This window comes from Eublepharis macularius, chromosome 12, assembly GCF_028583425.1.
Source record: "Eublepharis macularius isolate TG4126 chromosome 12, MPM_Emac_v1.0, whole genome shotgun sequence".
Classification (NCBI taxonomy): domain Eukaryota; kingdom Metazoa; phylum Chordata; class Lepidosauria; order Squamata; family Eublepharidae; genus Eublepharis; species Eublepharis macularius.
This window is the reverse complement of record NC_072801.1, coordinates 64,535,519-64,560,132: the sequence shown is the minus strand read 5'-3', so window position 1 is coordinate 64,560,132 and position 24,614 is coordinate 64,535,519. Positions and strand designations below refer to the sequence as shown.

General features: G+C 46.8%; 3 protein-coding genes across 3 annotated transcripts in view; 1 reads left to right on the top strand and 2 right to left on the bottom strand.

The window, feature by feature from the left end:
• The window catches only part of LOC129338586 (integrin alpha-M-like), a 38,478-nt gene extending 30,979 nt beyond the window's left edge, over positions 1 to 7,499 (top strand). The window contains exons 22-30 of the mRNA XM_054992933.1: positions 322 to 401; positions 1,088 to 1,171; positions 2,535 to 2,613; positions 3,190 to 3,297; positions 4,078 to 4,164; positions 4,328 to 4,441; positions 5,378 to 5,470; positions 5,570 to 5,680; positions 6,578 to 7,499. Coding sequence (XP_054848908.1) covers positions 322 to 401; positions 1,088 to 1,171; positions 2,535 to 2,613; positions 3,190 to 3,297; positions 4,078 to 4,164; positions 4,328 to 4,441; positions 5,378 to 5,470; positions 5,570 to 5,680; positions 6,578 to 6,697 — 876 coding nt within the window. The 3' untranslated portion in view covers positions 6,698 to 7,499. The remainder of the gene's footprint in view (positions 1 to 321; positions 402 to 1,087; positions 1,172 to 2,534; positions 2,614 to 3,189; positions 3,298 to 4,077; positions 4,165 to 4,327; positions 4,442 to 5,377; positions 5,471 to 5,569; positions 5,681 to 6,577) is intronic.
• A 433-nt stretch (positions 7,500 to 7,932) lies between these two features.
• LOC129338846 (cytochrome c oxidase subunit 6A2, mitochondrial) lies at positions 7,933 to 9,361 on the bottom strand. The gene is made up of 3 exons (XM_054993358.1): positions 9,108 to 9,361; positions 8,286 to 8,428; positions 7,933 to 8,140 (listed from the first exon to the last, which is right to left on the bottom strand). Exons 1-3 carry the CDS (start codon positions 9,196 to 9,198, stop codon positions 8,045 to 8,047), a joined length of 330 nt encoding a protein of 109 aa, XP_054849333.1. The 5' UTR covers positions 9,199 to 9,361; the 3' UTR covers positions 7,933 to 8,044.
• Positions 9,362 to 9,486: 125 nt separating this feature from the next.
• Positions 9,487 to 24,614, bottom strand: part of LOC129338845 (integrin alpha-X-like) — a 40,255-nt gene continuing 25,127 nt past the window's right edge. The window contains exons 19-31 of the mRNA XM_054993357.1: positions 23,627 to 23,758; positions 23,262 to 23,335; positions 21,615 to 21,756; positions 21,408 to 21,521; positions 20,061 to 20,140; positions 19,201 to 19,284; positions 18,978 to 19,056; positions 17,538 to 17,645; positions 17,242 to 17,325; positions 15,187 to 15,300; positions 14,806 to 14,898; positions 13,399 to 13,509; positions 9,487 to 12,687 (exon numbers count right to left, since the gene is read on the bottom strand). Coding sequence (XP_054849332.1) covers positions 12,559 to 12,687; positions 13,399 to 13,509; positions 14,806 to 14,898; positions 15,187 to 15,300; positions 17,242 to 17,325; positions 17,538 to 17,645; positions 18,978 to 19,056; positions 19,201 to 19,284; positions 20,061 to 20,140; positions 21,408 to 21,521; positions 21,615 to 21,756; positions 23,262 to 23,335; positions 23,627 to 23,758 — 1,344 coding nt within the window. The 3' untranslated portion in view covers positions 9,487 to 12,558. The remainder of the gene's footprint in view (positions 12,688 to 13,398; positions 13,510 to 14,805; positions 14,899 to 15,186; positions 15,301 to 17,241; positions 17,326 to 17,537; positions 17,646 to 18,977; positions 19,057 to 19,200; positions 19,285 to 20,060; positions 20,141 to 21,407; positions 21,522 to 21,614; positions 21,757 to 23,261; positions 23,336 to 23,626; positions 23,759 to 24,614) is intronic.

Here is a 24,614-nt window from a genome sequence, read left to right as displayed (position 1 = left end):
ATGAAGCAGCCTTGAGGATTAACAGTTACCACTGTGGTGCCCATCTCCCTTAATAATAATAAATAAATAATAATAACTCTGCTTATATACCACTCTTCCAGACAGATTATTTCCCCACCCAGGACAGTGAACAAGTTAGTGTTATTATTATCCCCACAATGCAGCTGGGGAGCTGGGGCTGAGAGGAGGGGCTTACTCAAGGGCACCTACTGAGCTCATGGCAGTAGAGGGGTTCGAACCAGTAGAGTGTTGATTTGCAGCCGAACCACTTAACCACTGGTGCTCCTCATGCACTTTGTGTTGCATCTCCCTCTATTTTAGGTTATATTCATGGTTTCTTTTTCCATTGACCCCGATGGAGTTCTGGGGAATGAGGTGCAGATCAATGCCACGGCGGGCAGGTGAGACTCTGTGCCTGACTTATCATTCCATCTATCCTCCTAGGAGCTTTGGGTAGCGTAAAAGGCCCATGTTCCAGTCCTGCCATTTTCTTCTTGAGGTTGGTTAGGCTGAGCAACAATGCTTGGTTCAAGCTGAGCTTCATAGTTCAGTGAGAATTTGGATCCAGTCCTTCCCAGTCCTTGATGCACACCGTATCCCCTTCACCTCATTGGTTCTCAAGGTAAACTGAGGTATAGGACATGAAAGAATGGCTTATTTATTAGAAGAACTAAACCCTGGTGTTGTCGTCTTATTGCTAGTGGTGGCAATTGAAGACACATCTTTTGGGGGATGGAGTGCAGAAAAGAAGTAGACCACTGAGGTGTGGTCACTTAGGGCCTCAAAATGGCTCATACTTTCCTCACCAGGCCTAATAGGAGAGCCTGTCGATCTTGTTTACCACACATGAATGAAGTGAAATGTGCTTTCATGACAGACTTAAGCCAGTTTCAGATCAGCAAACATACCTTTTAAATCACACGTTCTAGCAGATTTAAATTCAGAATATTGATGGGCTTTGAGAGTCCTGACAACAAGTGAAGTTGTGGCAGGGGAGGGGGGAAATAGTGTGCCTGCAGAACATGATTGGGTCAGTGGTGCATGTGTGTTGATGCATCTTTATTCTTCCCATTTCTCCATTTTCTAGTGAAAACAACGGCCCCGTCACTCAGGACATGTTTCACCAAGCAAAGCTACCCGTTAAATACGCCATATATGTCTTTTTCAAGAAGTAAGTGGCAGCAAGAATTATGAGGCAAAAGCAGACCCATGTCTGGACTTCTACCATTTTGCTAGTGTCTGCTGGAGGCCCCCCGCCAACATAACCAAGGTTGTATGGGGCAGCCATTTTAGGGTAATTTCCCTTAGGTAACTCTCTTCAAACACAAATTCCGGCATGTTTAAGATTCAAAGCAGCTGAGATGCTGTGAGATGTATGATCAGAACTCCAATGTGGTTTTTAATTGCTAAAAAGTCACTACCAGGGACTTGGTTTTGGTTTTGACTCATTTAATTGGTGCACCATTTTCCCAATCTCACATAGTGTTCCCTACCCAAACCGATATTTGTCCCACTGACATTTCCCCCAGTGAGGCAAATACTAGCTGGGGGGTGGGGGCAGGGGTAGAGAGGCTGAGAAAACGGTACAGTGAGGGTGTTACATCCCCATGTACACACCTCTCCCAGGGGCAGCTAATACCCATTGGGGCTGGTGGGGCAGAGTGGTTAAGAATCAACACAAGGTGGAGCAAACTAATGCTAGTTTTGTCCCCCTCTCCCTCACAACACTGCAGAAGAAGACAATTCCATTTAGAAGATATTCTAGAAACATTTCTTCAGACATAAGGGAACACTGATTCCCATGAAAGTGCCAGTCTAATGCAACCCCTTTTTAAGCAACTCTGCTTGCAAAAAAAGTAGGAATACCCAATGCAAGAAAGAAACCCTGCTACAAGCGCTCTTTCAACACACTAGCCAGAAAAACAAGGCCAGCTCTGAGTTGGGAAATTCCTGGGGGTTTGAAGGTGGAGTCTGGGGGGGGGGGCAAGGGCTTGGGGAGGGAAGGGACCTCAGTATGGCCATAGAGTCCAAAAGCAGCCATTTCCTCCATATGAACTGATCTCTGTCATTTGGAGATCAGTTGTAATTCCTGGAGACCTCCAAGCCCCACTTGGAGCTTGGCAACCCCACTGTGGAATGCCTTTCCCCTTGAAGCTTGCCTCAGGGTTGTCAGTAGCCTAGGAGAAAAATATCCTCTCCCTTTAATAATGTGCAGAAATGAAGCTTTTCATGGCATGGCATATTAAAGGGACAGGGCATTTTGCTACAGGCAGTTGTGTGTCTCCTGTTCTGCTGCCCTTGATGCTGCCCCAAATTCTGCTACCTGGAGAAGATTGCTTCCCCTCTTGATTTGCTGGGGCCTCCTCTTGAAGTCAGCAGGTGGAGGAGGTGGAGAACAGTCCTATTCGAGGGTTTTCCCCCAGACCTGGGTTGCCCTCTTTCTGTTTCGGGCCCTTGCTTCTTGTCTCCAAATTCCCTCCCCCTTGCCTCCTCCCACAAATATGCACTTCAGGCCCTCTTCTCTTTCTTTCCAGTATTGATGATTCAACCAAATATGTCAACTTTTCCATGGGGCAGGAAGATGCAAACCAGTTGGTGGAACATAAGTATGAGGTAAGGGGACACACACACACACTCAAAAAAGAAGGGATCTCTAACTCTCGAAAACTCATACCCTCGAAATCTAGTTGGACTTTAAGGTGCTAAGGGACCTGAGTCTTGTGTCTCCTATGGTATACTGTTTAGATTGTATGCCTAAGACCAGGTGAAACTGACTGATGCATACAAGTGATGGGGAAGGGCAGAGGAAAATGACTTGGGAGGATTTACATTTTTAAATCTGAATGGTGATGGTAGGAAGTGACCTTACGTAAAGGGCTGAACTTTGAGCTGGATGTGACACCAAAGGTCATCACATCTCTACTGAACTCCTTCCTCTCCCCAAACTCTACCCACCCCAGGCACCACCCTAAATCTCCAGGAATCTCCCAAGCTGGAGTTGGCAACCCTAGCAGCACAACCTGTATTTCCCCCTCCCCCCAACCCTAGCAGTGCACCAGAACTGTGGTGGGTGTAACAACATTGGAAAACAGCAAAAAAAAAGTCTTTTAGTTAGAAGAAAAGGTGGAAAGAGAGTTAGGACTTCCAGCTCCCTCTTCACGCTTTACTAAGGATCTTCTTCTTGTTCAGGTGAGGAATTCGATTAAGCGGCAAGTTCCCATCTCAGTGAAGTTTGAGTTCCCTGTGCAGCTGAACGGAATGTGGGTTTGGAATGCGTCCCTGGACATTTCCTCCGAGGTATATTCCTCTGATACCGTGTAGAAGGGAGTCTTCTAGGTTAATGATACTGGATTGAACACTGAGGTGCAGAAAATGGAAACCCCAAAATTATTTCCTGTCCCTTTGTCTCATATAGTACTGCCTTGACCTCAAAAAGTTCTATAAGTTCTGGAAAGGCAAACAAAAGTAATACTTCAGGCAACACACAATGAATTTATGGCATTTGCAGTGGAATCCTAACCCAATTGAAACCCATCTAAATTCATTGAAGTCAATGGGATTAGAAGGGTGTAACTTTTTTTAGGATGTCCCTGTTGGTGCTACAAGATGCTGTGATGGCCACTGCTATGGGGAGGGGGCGGTTAAAGGGGGACTAGACAAATTCAGGGAGGATCAGTTGGTACTTCCATGTTTGGTGACCAGAAACCGGAGGCAATAAATGGGGAATGTGTATCGACATCATACGCTGCTTGTGGCCTCCACTAGCTAGCGATAGACTACTGTTTTGCTCTGGCACGGCATTTCCTGTGTTCTTATCCAACTGCTAATAAGGGCTTAATTCTACCACCTTTCTCAGAGCAGGAAGAGATTGCAGCTTGAGCCAAAGCAAGTAACAACAACAACTGATTTTATCATGCAATGTGCCTCAGAGAAGCACCACTGCATAGCTAAACAGGGCTAAACAGGGAAAGCTTATTCCTCTGGCCTATAACTAGCTTCTTTTTCCCTCATATGTCATTAAGGAAAAAGGCTTCATGTGCTCCCAACTAATGCCAGAATCTCTCTTTCTTCTCTCAGCAATTCCACCTGGCTCAGTGTGCTCCTGAAAGAAAGACTTCAGGGTCCAACAATTTTGTGACTCAGCTCCGCAATCGTGCTGTTCTGGTGACTGTTCCCCCATCTCCCTCCCCCAGGTCCCCCAGTAATGCCAGCAGCCTTGTTTTAGAAGTATCTGGACAGGGGGGTCTTGATAAGCCGTAGCCCTGTAGGTCAAGGGTATTCCTATTCAGTCCCCCCTGACCACTTTTTACCTTCCATCTCCTCCCAGGACTGCACTGTGGCCGTCTGCGAAATAATCCGTTGTAACATCCTGTCTCTGGAGCAGGGGCAACCGCTGGAGTTCAGAATCAAGGGGGCTCTTGGCTTCAGGTGGCTGTCCCAGGTAGAGAAGTCACTGCTGGGGAGTTCTTAGGCCAGGGAGAGTGTACGATATGACCCTTTCCTTTGTAAGTTGTTAACATCCTTTTGCTGTGCCCTGCAGAATCAGTTGCATCTTGGGGCATATAGCTTGCTTCCTTTTGCTTCTCTTCTCCTTTCCTCAAGAGCTTGTATTTTTATATAGAGCATGTCCTTTTTAAACTCTAACCATTGTACAGCACTGTCCCTCTAATGTGATCTGATAATACTTTTTATTATTTCAAACTAAAATGGCATTTCCTGCCCTTACCCCCCAAAACTCCTTAGGAACCATAATTCTGTGAGGAAGTCTAAGGAATCAATGAAAGAGATGTGTCAGCAGTTTTTACATATCAGGATTCCCAGAAATCTTTGAGGCATTCTGTGATGGTTGGCTTTCTCTCACCAGAGATCTTGAAGCAGTAGAATTGCTGGCCAATCGGTGGGGCCTGGAGATCTCTAGGAATTATTAATGATCTGCAGACAACAGAGACCAGTTTCTCCAGAGAAAACGTCTGGGTGGACTCTATGGCATTATACCCCACGGAGGTCCCTCCCTTCCCCTAACTGCATATGCTCAAGGCTCTGCCCCCAAATCTCCAGGAATTTCCCAGCCTGGAGATGGAAACACTATAAAGCAGAGGCTGGCCAATCGGGGATTCTGTAGTTTTGCACTGGGGGGAGGGGGGGCAAGGGCTGGACTAGGTGGCCTAGAAGAACCCTTCCAGCTCTATGATTCTATGATAGCTAAAGCGATATAAAGCCGATATACGTTTCTGGTATAGTTTTGCTCAGAGCTGGCTGCCAATCTGTATCCAGCAAGGAATTTTACACACAAGCAGCCAGACAGTCTTTCTTGATCCCTGTCTGACAAAATTTCCCAGGCTGCGGCCTCTCAGCTGGTTTATCCCATGTCTTCCAGACCCAGCAGAAGAAAGTGACCGTGGAGAGCAGGGCACAGATTTTCTACGATGACACAAAATACATCCAGAAGGAGGGCTTTGTAAAGAGCCAGGTAAGGAGTACGAAAGCATGCTGTAGGAGGAGGATGCAGTCCAGGATTATCCTCCTGCTGAGGCACCAGCTGTCATGGTTTGCTTCTCTCACCCTGTAGGTGAAGACGGTGTTGGAGTACTTGGAGGTCTACAACTACCTGCCCGTCATTATTGGCAGCAGTGTTGGGGGGCTTATCCTCCTTGCTCTGATCGCTGCTGCTCTGTACAAGGTGAGAACTGGGGCAAGCTCTTGCCATGGCATTGCTGCTCTTGCCTAAATCAAACAAGTCAGGTGTCACGATCCTAGTTGGGCAGGGGCAGGGGGGGAGGCAGACATCCTCAGCAAGACAGTCAATTGTATATCATTAGGGCTTAACCTGGGGAGGGGCTGTGGCTCACTGGCAGAGCACCCTCTTTGCATGCAGAAGATCCCAGGTTCAAGCCCCAGCTTGTCCAGTTACATGGGTTGGGTAGCAGGTGATGTTGAAGACTCTCTGCTCCCTGAAGACCTACTAGTAGACGATACTGACCTTGATGGACCAATGGTCTGGTTCATTATAAGACAGTTTCGTGTGACTCATATAACTACCCGTTACATTTTCCCTGGGGATGCCACCAGGTCAGCATCATAGACGTGTTCTGGAGTTCTGCAGTTTCTAGATGCAGGCCCAATTCAGATTGGAACTATGGAGCACAGGGAGAGGGAGCTTAGACTTCCCCACTACCCCACACCATTTTCCCCATCTCAAATGACCCCTGGCAGCCATTATTTCCTCCGCTAGGGATGCAGAACATGTAGCCCTCAACAGAGCCCCCAACAGGGCAAATAGTGGATTCATGGGGCCATTTCACATTGGGAAAATGACACAGGGGAGGAAGGTCTACACAGTCTTTCTGCATGCCGTGGCCCAGTCTCAGTCAAGCCCCATGCATACCTGGAAAGTATGGAATGCACCTCCAGGGTGCACCTCTTGAGCCAGGCCAGGGCTGTCCCTGTCCCCTGTAGGCCCTTAGTCTACAGCTGATTAGTTGATCACTATAGTCTGGTTTCTGTCTACCTTGTAGCTGTTAAATATAGGAAAACCAGAATCCTGTCCTGACTTTTGTCTCCCCTTCTCTCCTTCCAGCTTGGGTTCTTCAAGAGACAGTACAAGCAGATGCTGGATGAGGCAGGAGAGGGGGATGCAGGGGCTGGTCCTTCCCAAGGCAGTGACAGCGGTCCCCCTCCTCAAGCTGCCAATTCATAAGAGATGCCACAAATCCCATCTTCTCTAGGATTTCTTTTGGCACACACTGAAAACCCATCAGTTCTATGGGACACTGCACTGAAGAAGAAGGGACTAGCATGGCGATGAGGCCTGTTTTATACGGTGCGTTTTCCCTAAGTGGGAATTGCTTTCATAGAGGGAATGGCCACCTATTTGTGTGAGATTGTCATGTGTGAGTTACACACATACTGACAGTTGCATCAAATTGTAACTTCACATTTATATTTGGGTGTATATGTTTATTCTGCACCTTTCTTTGTTGCTGAACTAATGAGGACTAAAGCACAATGAAAAGACACATTTCTACCTCTTATAACTGTTGCAAAATGAGAAAAAATGTAGGCTAGGCAATATCCAGTGAGATTTTAAGCTGTAGAGAGCAGAGTAGAACTTCTCTTGTTGGGAGGGGACACATAAGAGTCTTGCAACGTTTCTTCACTCTGCTCTGCAGCAATTATTCCCTGGTCCCTGCCAGTATAATCTCTGTCCCCTCTTCCATCTTCCCAGCTTTTTCAGAAACAAAGGAAAATACTAGATTTTTGAATACCTGGATCATGGTACCAGAAATAAGGTGAAAATATTCTTGCTTTTCAAGGTTTCGGCTACATAAATTAAGTTAGGCACAACATTCGGGTAATTTCTTTCTGTGAAATTTTGGGATTCTACTACTGGGAAATTGTTTTGGAGGCACGTTTTCCAGACTGAACTTTTATCAGCCTTGCTATGAAAACAGTTGCTGTCTGACTAAATCTCATGAATGTTTATTTCACCCACAATCACACTGCATTTTGGGTTCTGTAGTTTTAAGGTTTCATATACTAAATTAGTATGTATACGAAACTTTAAAACTACAGAACCCAAAATGCAGTGTGATTCTTTAAAAAATGGAGCAAGTATATTAAAATATCTGTAACAATAAACACGATAAATATGAAAATACAAACCAGTTTAGCTCTAACAGTGCAGACACATTTTGAGCAGTAATCGATAAGGGTGGTCCAGAAGAAGTTCAAGCAAGAATTCCTCTTTGGGTTTTTGCGTAGCCCTAGGCCAAGCCAAGGAATCCTGACTAAAAGCTACTCTATACATTAATCCACTCCTAGTACTTGGTCATTTGCCAGTGGGCCTTAGCTCACTGAAAATTTAACAGAAGGCTGACACTTTTCCCACTGTCCCGCCAAAGCTCCCCCAATAGACACTAGGAAAAAGATCCATCAGTCAAACTGTGCTTTTATTGTCTCTGGTAAACGAAGATCTGTCTCAGTGGTGTTGCAGATGTACGGGGACTTGTACCCCTTTCCCAGTCAGTGGTAGAGCAAGAGAATGTCAGTGGTGGCCACCTTTCTCTTCATAGCCTGTAGGCAGTGGGTTAGTATGAGGGTTATGGAAAAGAGTGTGATTTCCATCTCCCCAGGGGAATGGCTAGAGAGAGAGAGAGAGAGAGAGAGAGAGAGAGAGAGAGAAAACATGCAGTTGACATAAAGATAATGCTACTTTCTCTTCCAGTTTTTACAACTCAGATTAGGGCAAGGAGCCAGTTACCAGGCCTCACCTGCTGGAGTCTTACCTTTGTTCGGAAACGCAGGTGATGATAGGGGATAAATTCGAGCTGTTCCTGTGGATGGTTCTCCTTTTTCAGCCAGGCATTCAGCATGCACACAGCCACTCCGGGTAGCGCCACCACAAAGGTCAGAATCTTCCAGGTCCGACCTATGCCAGAGATAACAAAGATAGGACGTTCCAAGGCACACCTCACCGGATGACACTCGAGGACACTGTGTTGCCAGAAGGAAATGGACGCGGAAGGCAATACGGTGCTCCCTACTGTAAGCCAGGACCACCATTTTTGACTGGAACATCCCTCAGCAAGCACTTGCCCTATTAGTCCTCAGTATATACGCCCTTCAGCAGACAAAGAAGGTCATTCTCATGGTCTCTGACAGCAATCACTTTTGTTATCCAAAAATCTGAAATTAGAACTCAGGATCTTTCTCAAAGAACAGGTTTGGAAAAGAAAGGGAACAGGTACTACATTCCATCTAGGGGGAGGGAGGGAGGCAGTTTGCAGAGTTCGATGAAGGACAAATAGTCCTACACAGCTGCACCCTATCAAAAATGCTAAGTAAACAAGTATCTCCACAGTGTTTCAGGCACCTTTGCACCTGGTTGGCGGGGGGGGGGGGTGGAAGCATTGTTTGAAACCAACATTTTGGCAGATGGGGGAAAACAGCAAAGGGCACCCAAGGGCTTTTACAGAGTGCAATGTGTGTATCTCAAAAGACCAAGGCCGCCATACCTTGCCCTGAACCTGTAGGATAGGGCAGATCAAAGAAATTCACGAAAGGAAATGAGAACATTCTGACCCCCTTCCCTTATTGAATTCACTTACTACTTGACCCATCGCCGTGCCCTGAGGCAGCTGCTGTTGCTAGGCTTCGCCCCTTTGCTGCCAGTTGAGTTGCCCTCCACCAGGGAGTCATCGTTGAAATCCAGGGGTGCTGATAAACCCCGTCAATTAGAGGGAATAGACTGTGGAGGCCTCTTCACCTTCACAGTGGATTACTCAGGGTCTGTCTCCTGTTTTCAGGCCTTCCTTCTCCTCCTCCTCCACCACCCATTCCCTGGGACCTGACAGTCAGGGTCATCTGACTTTGCTTGGCCAATGAACCTGCGGGGGAAAATAACCCAGTTTGGTCGTTAGCCAAGACAGCTGTCACCCAACACATATTGAAGGAGCAAAGTTTGGCATGGGGCTCTGGAACCAACCATCCACCCCTCCCCTTGGATTCCTGGCATCTATTTATAGAGAGACTCAACACACACAAAGAGTCCCATCTCTGGAGAGCATCTTATTTATTTATTTATTTATTTATTTAGATTTACATCCCTCCCTTCCTGCGAATGGGCTCAGGGTGGCTTACAACATAAAATATATATTAAAACATCATTAAAAAAATATAGAACTAATTTAACAGACCAAAGCCAAGTGCCTCTAACAATAGACGGCTACTAGAATTCTTCAGGGGATACTCTAGCTGGGTTGGTGGGTGAGGCCTCTTGGGCTGTCACTTCATTGTGGTTGCATTACACACTGAAATTTGGTGTTTGGGAAAGATACACATTTTTGGCAGAATCTTTATACACTTTATACACTTCCCAAAACTTATTCCTGTGCGCTCCTCTCATGAAATATGTATTTCCCCATTACGCTTCGGTCCCCCAATTCCTTGCCCTCCCACCTTTTCCCCACTTAATTGCCAGTCTTTCCATTCCCTCTTCCCCTCCTCACTGTTCCATCTGTCCCAATGCTGCCAGCTCTGTGGCATCTAGATACGTAAAAGATGTACTGAATTGGCCAATCGCATCTAGGGCACATTACATAGTACTGTGACATCATGACGTACGACGGTACGACATGGGAATGCTGGTGCATGAATAGCAACTCTTACAGCCTGCTCAGTCCCAGAGAATGCTTTCTCAGTGCCCAAGCTCACAGCTCACACCCCACCCTGTCCAAATTCTGATGCCAGGCTCAGTCTTGAACACAATTCTGTTCATGGTTCTAGGGAGACAAAGATTGGGTCTCCTCATCTCTGCTCGGTAAGAACACTGTTTTGGACATATTAACTAAATGAATGTGCAATTGTTTTCAAATTTGCTTTGCATGAAGCACACGTTCCTATTCTTTCTTTCTATTAAATAAAGTCAGGCACTAAAGTGATCAGAATCCTCTCTACCCTAAATTTGGAAACCAACTGCTGCCCCCTGCTGGACAAACCTCCTTACATTTATGACCTCTTACTAGGTTCCAAGTTCCAGCTTGGCTAAAGTGAGGGGAAACATACCAAACAGGAACATGTCCACTTCCCATGTACATTGTAATAATCAGGCCTTTTTTTCTGGTGGAACGGAGTTCCGGCACCTCTTTTTTTTTTTTTTACAAGATCACTCAGATTAACAAGTAACAATTGGTAACTAAAAGACAACCAATAACCAAATAACAATACTATATACAATGTAAAGTAACAGTGATAAGGCTTAAATTCTAAGAACTACATTATAGCAATTCAAAAACAGATTTGTGAAACTTTGATACCGCCCAGATATTATTGTTTTCCAGATATTCATAGAATGGAGACCATTTCTCCTGAAAATTAGTGCTTTTGCAAAAGTGCTCGGCTTGATAAATTTTGTCACTCAATTTTTCTGTAATGAAATGATCCCAGATCTTGTTATGCCAGACAGATAATGTTGGAACACTATTACTTTTCCAATAAGTTGCAGTAACGCTCTTTGCAGCTGTTAGCAGGCTTGTTATAAGGTCCTTTCTTATTTTGGGAATGAGTAGGGCGTCCCATTGATCCAAAAAGATGAATTCAGGTTTTAGAGGGATTGTGTAGTTAGTGATGTCTTTAATCGAAGTGAGGATATTCTTCCAAAAATTAATGACCTGTTGGCATTCCCACCAACAACAAACAGTCCCCCCCCTCTAACACACCAGCAGCAAAAAAGGAAGCAGAGGGAGACTCACTGGGAGAAAAGGTGGAAGAGATGAGGAAAGAGGAGCAGGTTCAAGTCTACACCTTACTTCCTAACCCCTTCTGTGCTGCTTTCGTTACTCATTTTCAAAGAGGATAAAGAGAAGGGAAAAGGCAGGAAGCAGCACAAAGCTTGAGGGTCAGGGCTTTTTTTTCTGGGAAAAGAGGTGGTGGAGCTCAGTGGGTTTCCCTCAGAGAAAATGGTCACATGGCTGGTGGCCCCGCCCCCTCATCTCCAGACAGAGGGGAGTCGCGGAGGGCGATCTAAACTCCCCTCTGTCTGGAGATCAGGGGGCGGGGGCAGTGGCCATGTGACCCTTTTCGCCAAGGGTTATTTAAACTTTAAAAAACGCCCCCCTTGTTCCAGCTGACCCAAAGTGATGTCATTGTGCGGTCCCAGGAATGTGCGCGCACTTTGCACATGTGCATGTGGTACCAGGGGCATCACCTCCCGCCAGGAATTGCCCCCTGTGCTGGCAACCCACTGAGTTCCACCACCTCTTTTCCCAGAAAAAAATCCCGGGTAATAATAATACACTGTTGCTTATTTTGACATAACTTATTAGCTGCCAGGGAGAACAAAGGCTCCCTCTTTAGTTTTATTTAGACTCTCCGTTGATCTATTAGAACGGTAAGGAGGTCTCTCACTAGGTCTCCTATCTGGAAGGTGTTCTTGGGGTTGCAACCAACCTGTCTGAATTCAAGGAATCACACTACAGGGTGGTTGTTAACCACTCACCTTCTGCACATACTCCAATATGGGTTAATCACTCTGGTCTACATTGGAGGGGTGTTGTAAACCACCCTCTCTCAGCCTCAGTGCCTACCACACAATAAGGAAATAATGACATCTCTGGAGCTCATTACTAGGTTGTCGATACAACACTCTGCCTCAGTCGCAACTTCCCCTTCCACCCCACGAATAAGTGGATAATAAGACTGGACCATTTGTGTCCCACTTCTTAGAAAAGGAAGCACTTGCAGCTCATTTGTGCAAACGTTAAAAAAAAAATCTCACAATGGTTTCCGTATGAGAAGACCTGAGTTTAAAAGAGCCAAAACAAGTTTGCCACATCTCTGCCACAGTGGAGTCCTGGGGCTGGATCCAGCCAGCTTTTCCATTCCATCTTGTCCGGTTTTTCATTCAGTCTTGCCTGTTTCCTGCAGCCCTTGTCCCACTTGGCTTTTATCGATGCAACTCCCTCAAACCCCAACACAGACTTTTTGGGTAGGCAAATGGGATCCTCCTCATCCTTTTTCACCAGCACCCCAAAAGTCTCATAGGACTCGGGGGGGGGGGTGTTAGTAGACATTGTCTTTGCTGGGGGGAGTGGAGTCAGTGCCTTGCTTGCTGGGGCCGGGGGATGAAACTCCATCGCCATCTCCAGCATCACTCAACATCTGTTTATACTGACGCTTGAAGAACCCAACCTAGAATGAGAAAAGCGTTTAAGCAAAGGAGAAGACGAGTCTCTGCCACATAGTAAAGTCTTGATCCTCCAGGCATCCTTGGAGGAGCAGTACTAATGCTCAATCCAAAGGGAAGGCACCTTTTATCTATTTACACTCCATTTCCCCCCAAAGCAGCTTACAGTATCATTCTCCCTTCTGCCATTTTATCCTTACAGCCACCACCATGTGGGATACATTAGTTTGAGAGAGAAAGAGAGGGAAAGACTGGCCCATGGCCATCCAGTAAACTGGCAGAGTGGGGATTCAAACCTGGGCCTCCCAGATCGTAGCCCAACACTCTAACCACTACTCCACACTAAGTCCTATATCCTGATTCCGCACACATTGGATAATGCATTTTCAATGCACTTTATCAACTGTTTGAGGTGGATTTTTTGTTCCGCACACAAAAAAATCCGTTCCAAATAATCTATAAAGAGGATTGGAACTGCATTATCCAACGTGTGCGGAATCACATTGACACAGAAGCCCTTTGCTCAAAAGCCAGATTTCCAATGACTGGCTAGGATTCCTCCAATGGTAAGAGAAACATACTCTGAACATGTGCAGACACACTCTCCCCTCTGCTTTTGCACACTTGTCAACACATTCTAACCTCTGAGGAGCACCAGCTGAATCTAAGGCCCCTCCTCCCCCTCCCTCGACAATTCCTCTCCAGCACCGTCTCACCTTATAGAGGACAGCAGCAATGACAGCCAGAAGGATGAGGCCCACAAAAGTCCCCGCAATGATTGCAGGCAAGTAGTTGTAGACCTCGATGTGTTCTACCACTGTCTGTACCTGGAGGTGAGAGGAGAGAATGGCCAATCTTCACACAGGGACACAATATTCAATAACGCTTACCAGCACCTGTTATGACCTTTACTTTTGGGGGGTAGATTTTTCTTTTAATCTTCCCCTTACACCCTCTGGGTAGTTAGCTGCCACCAGGAATATTATATTCCAATATGTGTTAATTAAGTTTTCCCTTTGGTAACGTTCCTAAGCGTCAGGCTTCTTCATGGTTCTATGTGGCCCTGAGGATAGGAATGGGATATAACACTGACAGCTACTCTGGGATATAACAAAACAAAATAAATGTTTATTTTTCAAGAAGCGTATTGGTTTCATAAAAGTACTTCTTAGTTCTTAATGTTACTTCATTTAAACTCATTCACACAGATCTCTTGTAAGGCTTCACACACAGTTAGCCTCTTTCTCTAGGCTCTATATTTCCCTCACAGAAAACATTCAGGCAGCACACAGCTAGCCTACTTTCTTCTCTCTCAAAACTTTTCTCTCCCTACTGTCAGTCTCAAACTGCATTCACTCCGCCCACACTCTCAGTCATCAACCAATCACATCACTCACTCTTCTCTCTCTCACCCCCCCCCACTCTTCACCTAGCTCAAACCAAGCATTTAAAGACACATGCACCAATCTTCACACAGGGACACAATATTCAATAACGCTTACCGGTGCGCCTGAACCCACTCCTCTCTCTGTTCTGTGAAAAGAAGCCTGGAGGCCCGATTCTGTCTGAGGGCCAAGCTACAAGTGACAACTGACACAGGTTGGACACATGTCAGCTTCCCTCAAGTTTTGATGTGAAATGTGGGCGTCCTGCTCTTGCAGCTTGGCTCTCTGACTGCTCTACAATGAACTTTTCAACTGTCACTTGTCCAACATTCCGCCAAGCTGCCTACATTTCCCATCAGAACTTGAGGGAAGTAGACAAGTGACCAACTAGTGTCAGGCATCACTTGTAGTTTGGCCCTCAGTCTTCTGACCTTCTTTGTTGTTACTCCTAAATTGCACCTGTTCCTGACAAATCAGGGTTCTGGCTGTGGGTGATGCCCCCTTGCGCACTCTCATTGTATACATGCATGTCATCAAGTCACATATGACTTATGGCAACCCCAGGAAGGGTCTTTCAAGGCAGGTGAGGAGCAGAGGTGCTCTCACATCATTTTCCTCTACAGAGCAACCCCATCCTTCCTTGATGGTGTCCCATCCAAGTACTGACCAGGGCTGACCCTGCTTCACTTCTGAGATCAGGCTACAACATGCCAACTTCCCTTCAGGTACTTTCCTTACCTGTTGGCTAACAAAGCCCTCCTGCTGGGTGTATTTTTGATCATCATAAGAAATCTGTGCAGAGCTCACCAGGATCACTTTCTTCTCTTGGGTCTAGGAGATATGGGGGAGGGGGGGGAGTCTCCGTGAGACAGGAATCAGATCCCCCAAAGACTCTTAACTGAACAAGAATCAATAAGGAATTGTGGGCATTGCTTCTTGGCCTTTTGGCTAAGATCAAGTGTAATAAGAAACTGTGGGTTTAAAGAGGAATACATTGCTGGGATCTCAGATGCTGCAGACTCCCGAGTGGAACATGTTACCATTCTGCGGGCCAGAAACTTCCTTCTCCCACCGCAACGCCCTTCTTTACTGTGATACCCTTAACAGCAGCCTCCGTACCTGAGATGCCCACTGGAAACTGATGTTGCCCTTGATCGTGAACTCCACCGGATGCCACATCTTCAGAGACAAAATGTCACACCGGATTGTCTTACAGGAAGCCACTGAGCAGTCCTGGAGGTGGGGGAAGGAGAGAGAGAGAAAGAGAATGCTCATAACCAGGGCTTTTTTTCAGCTGGAACGCGGTGGAACGGAGTTCCGGAACCTCTTGAAAATGGTCACATGGCTGGTGGCCCCACCCCCTGATCTCCAGACAGAGGGGAGTTTAGATTGCACTCCACACTGCTCCAGCACGGAGGGCAATCTAAACTCCCCTCTGTCTGGAGATCAGGGGGCGGGGCCACCAGCCATGTGACCATTTTCTCCAAGGACAACCCACTGAGTTCCACCACCTCTTTTCCCAGAAAAAAAGCCCTGCTCATAACTGACAATGAATGTCCCCATGTTCGGGCTGCCTGAAGTCCTTGGGCTGCAGAATTCCACATCCTAACAATATCAGCTGCTATTTTACTCAAAGATCAAGTTTCTAGACCTTTGGGCTCTGAAGCGAGGCCTAAATTTACAGGAAACGCATGAAAAAAGGTCAGAAACCAGACAAGAGGATGAATTAAGGCAAAATATTATTTTTATCTACTTTAGTTATACCTTCTCCTTTCTCCCCAGTGGGGACCCAAAGTGGTTCACGTTGTTCTCCTCTCCCTCATTATCCTCACAGCAACCCTGTGAGGTACGTTAGGCTGAGAATGAGTGACTGGCCAAAGGACACCTAGCAAGCTTCCGTGGCAGAGAGGAGATTCGAACCTGGTCCTCCCAGACCCTAGTCCAACACTGTCACCACTACACCACACAGGCTTGTTACCTGAGCAATCTCTGTTTCCCATACCAAGTCTGCAAAGGACATGAATGTGCTAGTGAGGAGGGCATTCGTAGCAAAGAATCAGTGGGAGGGGTGCTTATCCCTTGCTGGCTATCAGTGTCCTCCCCGCAATTTCCTTAAGAAGAAGATACGGGATTGGGAACCTCTGCAGTTCTGCACTGAGATTGCCATATCTAGGCGTGGGGGGAGGAATTTCATCACCCTTTGTCTCCATGACCAGCAGAAGAAATTTTCAGCCAAGTGATAATGTGCAAAGCTGCTTCATCTGTAGGGCTGCCAACTCGGGGCCAAGCTACAAGTGACGAATGACACTTGAACAGCAAGTGGATTGAGTGGAGAGCAAGTGGAGGGCAAGTGAACAGAGAGGAATACACTTGCCGTTCAAGTGTCATTCGTCACTTGTAGTTTGGCCCTCAGTTAGGAAATTCTTGAAGACTTTTGCGGGGGGAAGCTTGGGGCAGGAGAGGGTTGGGCAGGGGAAGGATCCCAGGGGGGTATAATGCTATAGACCCCACCCTCCAAAGCAGCCATTTTCTCTAGGGGGGCTGATCTCTATCATCTGGAGATGTGGTTGCCAGGTCCCTAAACCCTCCCGATTGGGCGTTGCTGGCACTTACCAGAAGGTGATTCCTCACGAGCATGCTCCTGAAAAGGCACAATGATGCCACTTCCAGGAAGTGATGTCATCATGCCAGCAGTGGGCATGCTCCCAAGCTTTGTGTGGGGCCAATTCAGCCCATCTGGGGTCAAAATTGGCCCCTCTGAAGCACAAGAGCATGCTCGCTGCCAGCATGATGAGTGACATTGTTTGCCAGGAGCACACCTGCTGTGCCTTTTCCCAGTTTGCCACCGATCAGTGGGCAACAGGGCACTCAGTGGGCAACAGGGCAAACCCCTGGGAGATTGCCCACCACTGGTGGGCAACAGGGAACCCTTTCTGGAGAGCAGCTGTAATTCCGGTGAATATCCAGGCCCCAGCAGGATGTTGGCAAACCTACAATGTACATATTTCTACACATTGCAAAATTGTCTAGGAGCATAATTTTGATTGTTTTGTGCACGCACAGACCTGTCCTGGACCACCTTGAACCCCAGTGATCCCCACATACCTACACAGATCTAGACAGAGTTGCTGACCTTGAGGTGAGGCTGCGGGAAGAGCCAGAGGATACACTCACCAGAAGGGGGCGCTTTTTAAATTTCTCTTGGACATCCTTGTCACCCGAAGTTTCTCTTTCCAAAACACATGTAGCAAGTTGAGGCTGTGAAAGAAAAGGATCTCAGCAATTCCCAGGTGATGTGAGGAAGGGGAGCATGTCAGTTTTCCTTTCAGAGGTCCCAAACCCATGTCAGCCAAAGAAGCGGAGAGTAGTATAGGAGATGCTTTTCATCAGTTGGTCACATTTTCCCAGCAAGATGGAAGGAAGGGCACCAGTGCTTCACTGCAGTTATCATGGGACAGCAGAAGACTTACCTTAGAGGGGATGACCTGAGACACATTCCAGATCTGGATCCCATTCAGTTCTACAGGGATCCGAAACGTTACCGAGACAGGGATGCTTCGCACACGGAGGTTCTTCACCTGAAAGGGAAAGAGGTTCTTGCAAAGCAGACAGAGACCATGAAGACATTGGCTGCTTCCACACGCGTTGGATAATCCACTTTCAATACTCTTTAGTGAATGTTTGAAACAGATTTTCCATGTGTGGAACAAAAAATCCACTTCTAAAGGACTGTGAAAGTGCATTGAAAGCGCATTATTCAACATGTGTGGAAATGGCCTTGGTCTGGGCCCTTGTTCCCGCACACACGCAGTTGTTAGGAATTTGTCCTCTCTCATCCCCAAACTAAAGCCAGGCCTACACACACCATAGAATGAGGTGACGGAAAGGGCTGTACCACTTCAAGCTGCAATTAAGAGAAGGAGATCACATTTTGTGATGCTTCCTGATGTAAAAAAAAAAAAACCCTTCCACATAAGAGTACAAAATAAACAGGACAGGTCTGGATCATGGAGACAAGTAGTCCCGCTTGTTCCCTGCCATGCAAGTTTGAGACTTGCATTAAGTAGGAGAGCATTCAAAAACACGTGATTTCCCTACCAATACTGTTATCTCACTGGGTAATTCTGATGCAACCTTGTGGACAGACGATATCCCAAACTGAGCGGGTCCCCATCGAGGCGGGAGCGCGAATCCGGCTCTGCTAACAGCCGCTGCAGCCCCAAACTCCCGGGCTCAGGCGATCCACTGGCCTCAGCCTCCCAACAGCAGGGATTACAGGCATGCGCCACCACGCCCGGCTCCCTACCAATACTATGATACCATCTACTGCCTCATTCCAGGCCTTGAAAGGGAACCCAGAAGCCCCGTCCCCCAAGCCCCGACCCAAAGCTAACACACTAGACATTGCCACTCTCCAAATCGAAGTACTGAAAGAGTTCGTGGCTCAGCGGCAGAGTACCTGTTTTGCAAGCAGAAAGATTCAGGTTCGTATCACAGCATATCCCATTTTTTTAAGAAAACAAAAAAATGCAAATAGCAAGTGGTGGGACAGATGTGAACTGCTAGATGGACGAGTAATCTGACGCTGAAACTTCGTAAGTCAATAGATATCTGCCCTATAGATTTAAACTATCATTCCCTCTGCCCTGGGACACTCAAGAACCAAAGTGGGGTGGGTGGGAGGGGGGGTTGGCAGGGAAGGCAGCAGCAAAGAAACCCTAGCCTCATAGATACGTATGTGGATAGAAGGAGTTGAAATATTTCAAACCAAAGAAAAGCGATGTAGAAAACGAACACAAGTTTATCTTTCAATTCACTCGATTTCCTTTCCTTGTTCTGGAGAGTCAGTCCACCCTCAGTATCTCCCACCCATACCTCTTCATCTCCCCACCAGTCATCCGGCCCTTCACCTCATATCGATGCTCCACAGTCCTGCTGGCTTCTCTCTGGTCAGCTGTAAAATTGACATACTTGGTTGACTCTTCATTGCTGGGAAGAAAGAAAGGATCATTAAAAGGTGGGGCTCCAATGAGGGGGAAGAAATGAGATTTCAGAAGTCGTGTCTATAGGAACTGCGAAGGAAGGCCCTCTGCAAGCAGCGCTTTCTCCCTTAAAATACCCACAGCCACTTACGCAGTGATAATGATGTATACAGCATATCTGATGGGCAGCTCTGCCTGATGAACCATGTCTGCAGTGACGCTGTCGCTGTTTTCACTGGAGAAGTGGGAGAGAACAAATACAATAAATCTCTCTCTATATATATGAATATCATGCACTATTCCATCATCAATTGCTTTGAGTGTCACAGTCCCCGTCACATGTTGCATCAGTTCTGTCCTGCTCCTTTCTAGTTAGTGAAACAGAGCATGTTCAAGGCACAGCTTGACCATCTGCCAGGGACCCTTTTGAGCATCTTCACAACACCCTTGAACCTTGCAGAGGATTCTGGGACACATTCAGGTGCAGTTTCCACAAGGCATTGATCAGCCTTGTGATCTGCTATTCATCTGCTATTCTCATCTTTCCACTGAGGAGCTCCAGACAAGCTTGCAAGGATACACCAGGGTTCTTCAGAACCCTCTTTGAAAGCCACATCATTTTTCCCCTACGTATTCAATGGCTGAGCCCTTAGACCTGAGAGCAAGGATTGGATCTGTGCCCCACACAGCAATTGAGTTTTCCTCCTCCATGCACCATCTAGAATAGTGAACTCTGTTTGGCCATATTGCAAGAACATCATCTGTGCAATAACTTTTATTAGGACCGACAAAATCGGCAGAAAACACAGCAAGCTTTCGCGCTCACCAGAGCTCTTCATCAGGATGGATGTTACAAAATTTAAAAAGACAGAAAGGCAGAAGGCAGGATTTTCAGGCCATGATCTCAAGGCATGATCTTACAGGCACCCTTTGTGAGAAGCCAGCAGGCAGTCAACTTCTTCACTGTTGCAAAGGTGCAGAGATCAAAGACCAGAGATCAAAGATAATCACCTGTTGGCTCTGGCCATGATCCGCAGAGTGTCCCCCAGATCAGCATCCGGGGAAACAGCGAATGTGGCGACAAAGGTGGCCTGAAACACACAAGCAGGGCAGCAATGGGGGTGGGTATTAATACACGGAGATGGATTTTTACTTATATGGCAAAGCTTAAATTTCTACTTCCTTCAGCATGTGGATGGTTGAACTTATGAAGCTGCCTTGTGCTGAGTCAAACCCATAGTCCATCTAGCCCAGGACTGTGTACTCTGACCAGTAGGGGCTCTTCAGGGTCTCAGAGGTCTTTTCCAACCCTTCTATTAGGAGATGCTGAGGATTAAGCTTTGGAACTTAGGGCCAAGCTACAAATGACGAATTACACTTGAATGGCAAGTGAACAGACTCACGTGTATGCCTCCCAGTTCACTTGCACTCCACTTGATCACTATACCTGGGCCAAGCTACAAGTGACGAATTACACTTGCATGACAAGTGAACGGACTCACGTGTATGCCTCCCTGTTCACTTGCACTCCACTTGATCATTATACCTGAGCCAAGCTACAAGTGACGAATTACACTTGCATGACAAGTGAACGGACTCACGTGTATGCCTCCCTGTTCACTTGCCATTCAAGTATAATTTGTCACGATCGAGTGGAGTGCAAGTGGACCACAAGTGAACAGGCAGGAATACCTGTGAGTCTGTTCACTTGCCATTCAAGTGTAATTTGTCACTTGTAGCTTGGTCCTTAGGAATTCAAAGCAGTGTGCCTGACTCAGGTGCCTGACCTGACTCGCTGTTACATGTGTGAATTGGGAAACATACCTTGAAAAGTGTTCCATACAGCTATGAAGCACTGCAAGGGGGAGGAGAGACTTCCAGTTCCTCCCCCCCCCCCCGGCAGCCATTTCTGCTGGTGAAAATGGCACGGGAGGGAAACAGGAAGTACCTCCTCCCCCTAGCAGCACTCCATAGCTGAACAGAGCAATGGCGCACTTTCAAAGGAAGTTCCCCAGTTCATCTGTCCTGACTCTAAGCTCTTCACTCTAAGCTCTATGTTCAGGGAAAGCATGTGGTATAGCCCCTCTCAGACTGTAACATTTCAAGGGGATGTAAATATATAGATTTAGATACATAATTCTTCCATGCAGAACACATCCACGTCAAGTTTAAACTAAAACTTTTCCTTTTGCTACACCAGTTTTCCAGAGGCAGAGGATTTTTGAACTCGAGGAGTGCATTCCATTCCTAGAGCATTGCCAGGAATTCCCTTTATTCTGAATGTGTAGATTAGCCCCAAACCAGCGGCCGTTGCTCCTCTTCTAGCAATGATTCATGGAGGCATAAAGAAGTCCCTACCTCTGCCCCACTCCAGAAAATCGGGTGGTTGATGTTGCAGGTGGCGTTCCTTTCGGCATCTTCTTCAGACGCAGGGGCCGAGTTGCACTTCACACTCATGACCTTCCTGCTGGGCTGAGAAAGGCAAGGCACCCAACGTTCATGAGACACACACCCTCCTGCCTTCCCGGCTCTTTCCCATCCCTGCAAGCCCTCTGCTCCACCTACCTGCAGCAATGTGACCTTGCGGTAGGACACCCCTGCAGGGTAGAAGAAGCGCAGAATGGTGCTGTAAGAGTCCTCCCCATAGTTCTGGACAGAAGCTGTCACATTGAGCTCCAGAGACTGGCCCACAACAAGAGTGTCCAAGCTAAGGGGGGAGGGACAAGGAGGGGCAGGGAGTTAGTCTGATTAGACCATAGTAGCACCTGTGAGCACCACAGCGCATGCGAATGTGTTCCCTGGCACCTGCTTACTTCTTCCCCAAAGCAAAGACTCAACCCTGGCTTCCCTCCACCTCATCTACAGCAGAAGGTGCTTTAGAAGAGCCGAGGAGGCATCACCTTTGCAGCTGCGGGCAGTGCCCATTCGGACACAGCTGCATCCAATCACAGGAGGATGCTTGGTTTAGGACCTGTGAACATTGGTGATTTGCAGGCACTGTGCTTGTCTGCCCGCCCACAGGGCAGCCTACAGTCTGTTCTCAAGATCCCAAAGTGCCCAGAGGCTCAACAAGGTTTAGAACCTGCAGATAACTGGGATTGGCAAAGGGCAGGCTTTCAAAAATGCAATCGAATTTGGCCCTTTCCTCTGAATCCACCGCAAAGAAGAAATGGACCTATAAAGTACTTGCCTTTGAGCCAAGCTACAAGTGACGCCTTACACAGGTTGGACACTTGTCAGCTTCCCTTAAGTTTTGATGGGAAATGTAGGCGTCCTGGTTTTACAGCTTGGCTCTCCATTACAGCTGCAAGACCAGGATGCCTACATTTCCCATCAAAACTTGAGGGAAGCTGACAAGTGTCCAACCTGTGTCAGGCATCACCTGTAGCTTGGCTCTTTGTTGCCTGCTACCGCAAGCAGCAGTCCCAAGGAGAGATTTTACTGGAGAAAGAAAGGGCTGAACCCTCCTCTTCCAACACCTCACTGGCTGCCTTCTACTGTTAAATAAAATGTAAAGAGTTCTCGCCATGAGGTCCAGCTAGATGAGACACTAGGGGACCTCCTAAGTAGGTTTTGTTTTTAAGAACAGTGGATAGGGGAGTTTGTGTTTGTTTGTGGACAGGAGGGTAAATCCCCCATGCCATTTTCTCATCCTGAATTGGCACTGAAGAACTGATATTTTGCCTCTGGAGCAAATATTTAGGCACCCCATATATTCATGTCTCTTTGCCCCAACGAGGCAACCAGCAGCTTCACAGAGCCACTGCAGGTATGGAAAATGTCATGGGAGCAGGGGAGGGGTCTGCCCCCTTCCTCCTCCCATTCTGTAGTTGCTATCCAACCAGGTTCCCTTTGCAGACACTCAAACATGGAACTCCCAGCATTTTGTCTTGTTTTCTTCATGGATCTCTAACGTAAAATGTACATTTGTCCTTAAGTGCCAGAAGAATTGTCTGAAAAACTTGGATGGTTGAAACAGATTGTGAGGAGCATGTCCTTTAAAAATCTACAGGGAATGGTAAAACAAAATATAAATTCAGGGAATGAATGTCTACGGCAAGCGGGAGGTAAGGTGGCTCTGTGAACTCCCAAAGCGTGGAAAGTGCCCCACTGTAGCAACTTTTTGAAAGCCACAAGGAGAAATTTTGAATGCCTGATGCCAAAGTGTGGTAAATGCATCTTGCTGTGGCAAGAGAAAGAATTTGTGCTGACCCTGAGAAGTTAAATGATGTTTGTAAACGGTCTTCACATTTGCCATCAGTGCCACAGTTCTTCTCAAAGGGCAGCTGGAAAAAAAATGAATATGAAGGTTATGCTGGTCATAGAACGTCACTTTTCTTGGCACAAATTTTTACAGCTGCACAGCATGTCAGACCCACAAAGCTGCTCCCATCCGCTCACTTCCACTATTTCTCTTGCATTTGCGGGCTTACACATGGAAACCAGTCGCTCTCCACTCTGCTTGTACCCCATCATAAACATCTAGACAAGGGCGTCAGCATTTAATAGTGCAATCCATCTGCTCAGCAATTGAACCAAGGTCTTGCCGTTCTCAGAGTGCGAAGAGATGCTCTGACCTGTGCGATGTAGACTTGCTGGGATCCTTCCCTGAGTATAGGTCGCAGGTCCCGGGCTGCAGCAATGGGCTTCCCCTGGAGGCTGTAATTGAGCCGTACGGTGATTGGGGTCAGACTGTCCTCGATGCAGATCTGGGAAATGGAAACAATGGGCAAAAGATGTATTGTCGAAGGCTTTCACGGCCGGAGAACGATGGTTGTTGTGGGTTTTCCGGGCTGTATTGCCGTGGTCTTGGCATTGTAGTTCCTGACGTTTCGCCAGCAGCTGTGGCTGGCATCTTCAGAGGTGTAGCACCAAAAGACAGAGATCTCTCAGTGTCACAGTGTGGAAGAGATGTAGGTCATTTGTATCTCCTCAGGAGGGGTGGGGTTGAGCTGAGTCATCCTGTAAGAGTTTCCCAGGGTGTGGAATGCTAATGGCGGGAGGCTTCACTGTATCCTGAGGAGGTTCTTTTGCATATGGATTGGTACTTGATGTGCAAAAGATTTATGCAATCTCACTAGATTTAAGCCTTTGCAATATTTTATGAATGTTAAGACCAAAACTCTGTGGGAGTATCTCTTAGAAGACACTCGGAAATCTGTTTCCTATGCAGTAGCTAAATTCAAGAAGAATGGTTTAAGTGATGGGGCAAGAGATTTGTTGTTGTTGTTGTTGTTGTCTCCTTGCTCACTGTGCATATGTATGTCCTGTTATGCCAATAAAGGTATTCGATTCGATTCGTAAATTCTGTTCATTAGCAATCTGGAAATGAAAATGCTTGATTGATGGAATTCTGAATTAGTGTGCCCTTTTAAAGATTCAGTTGTATAGTTTGCTTTTATAACTTGTAACTGTTTTTTTTTAAATGTATTTTAAACTTTAACCTTTGGTGGTTAACTTGTAATTGCTGGTCCTGCCTCCTGACCTATGCATATTCAACTAAACCGGAGTATATAGCCTGAACGCCAGGGAGGTCAGTGCAGGACTGGGGGCTCACACTCCCCC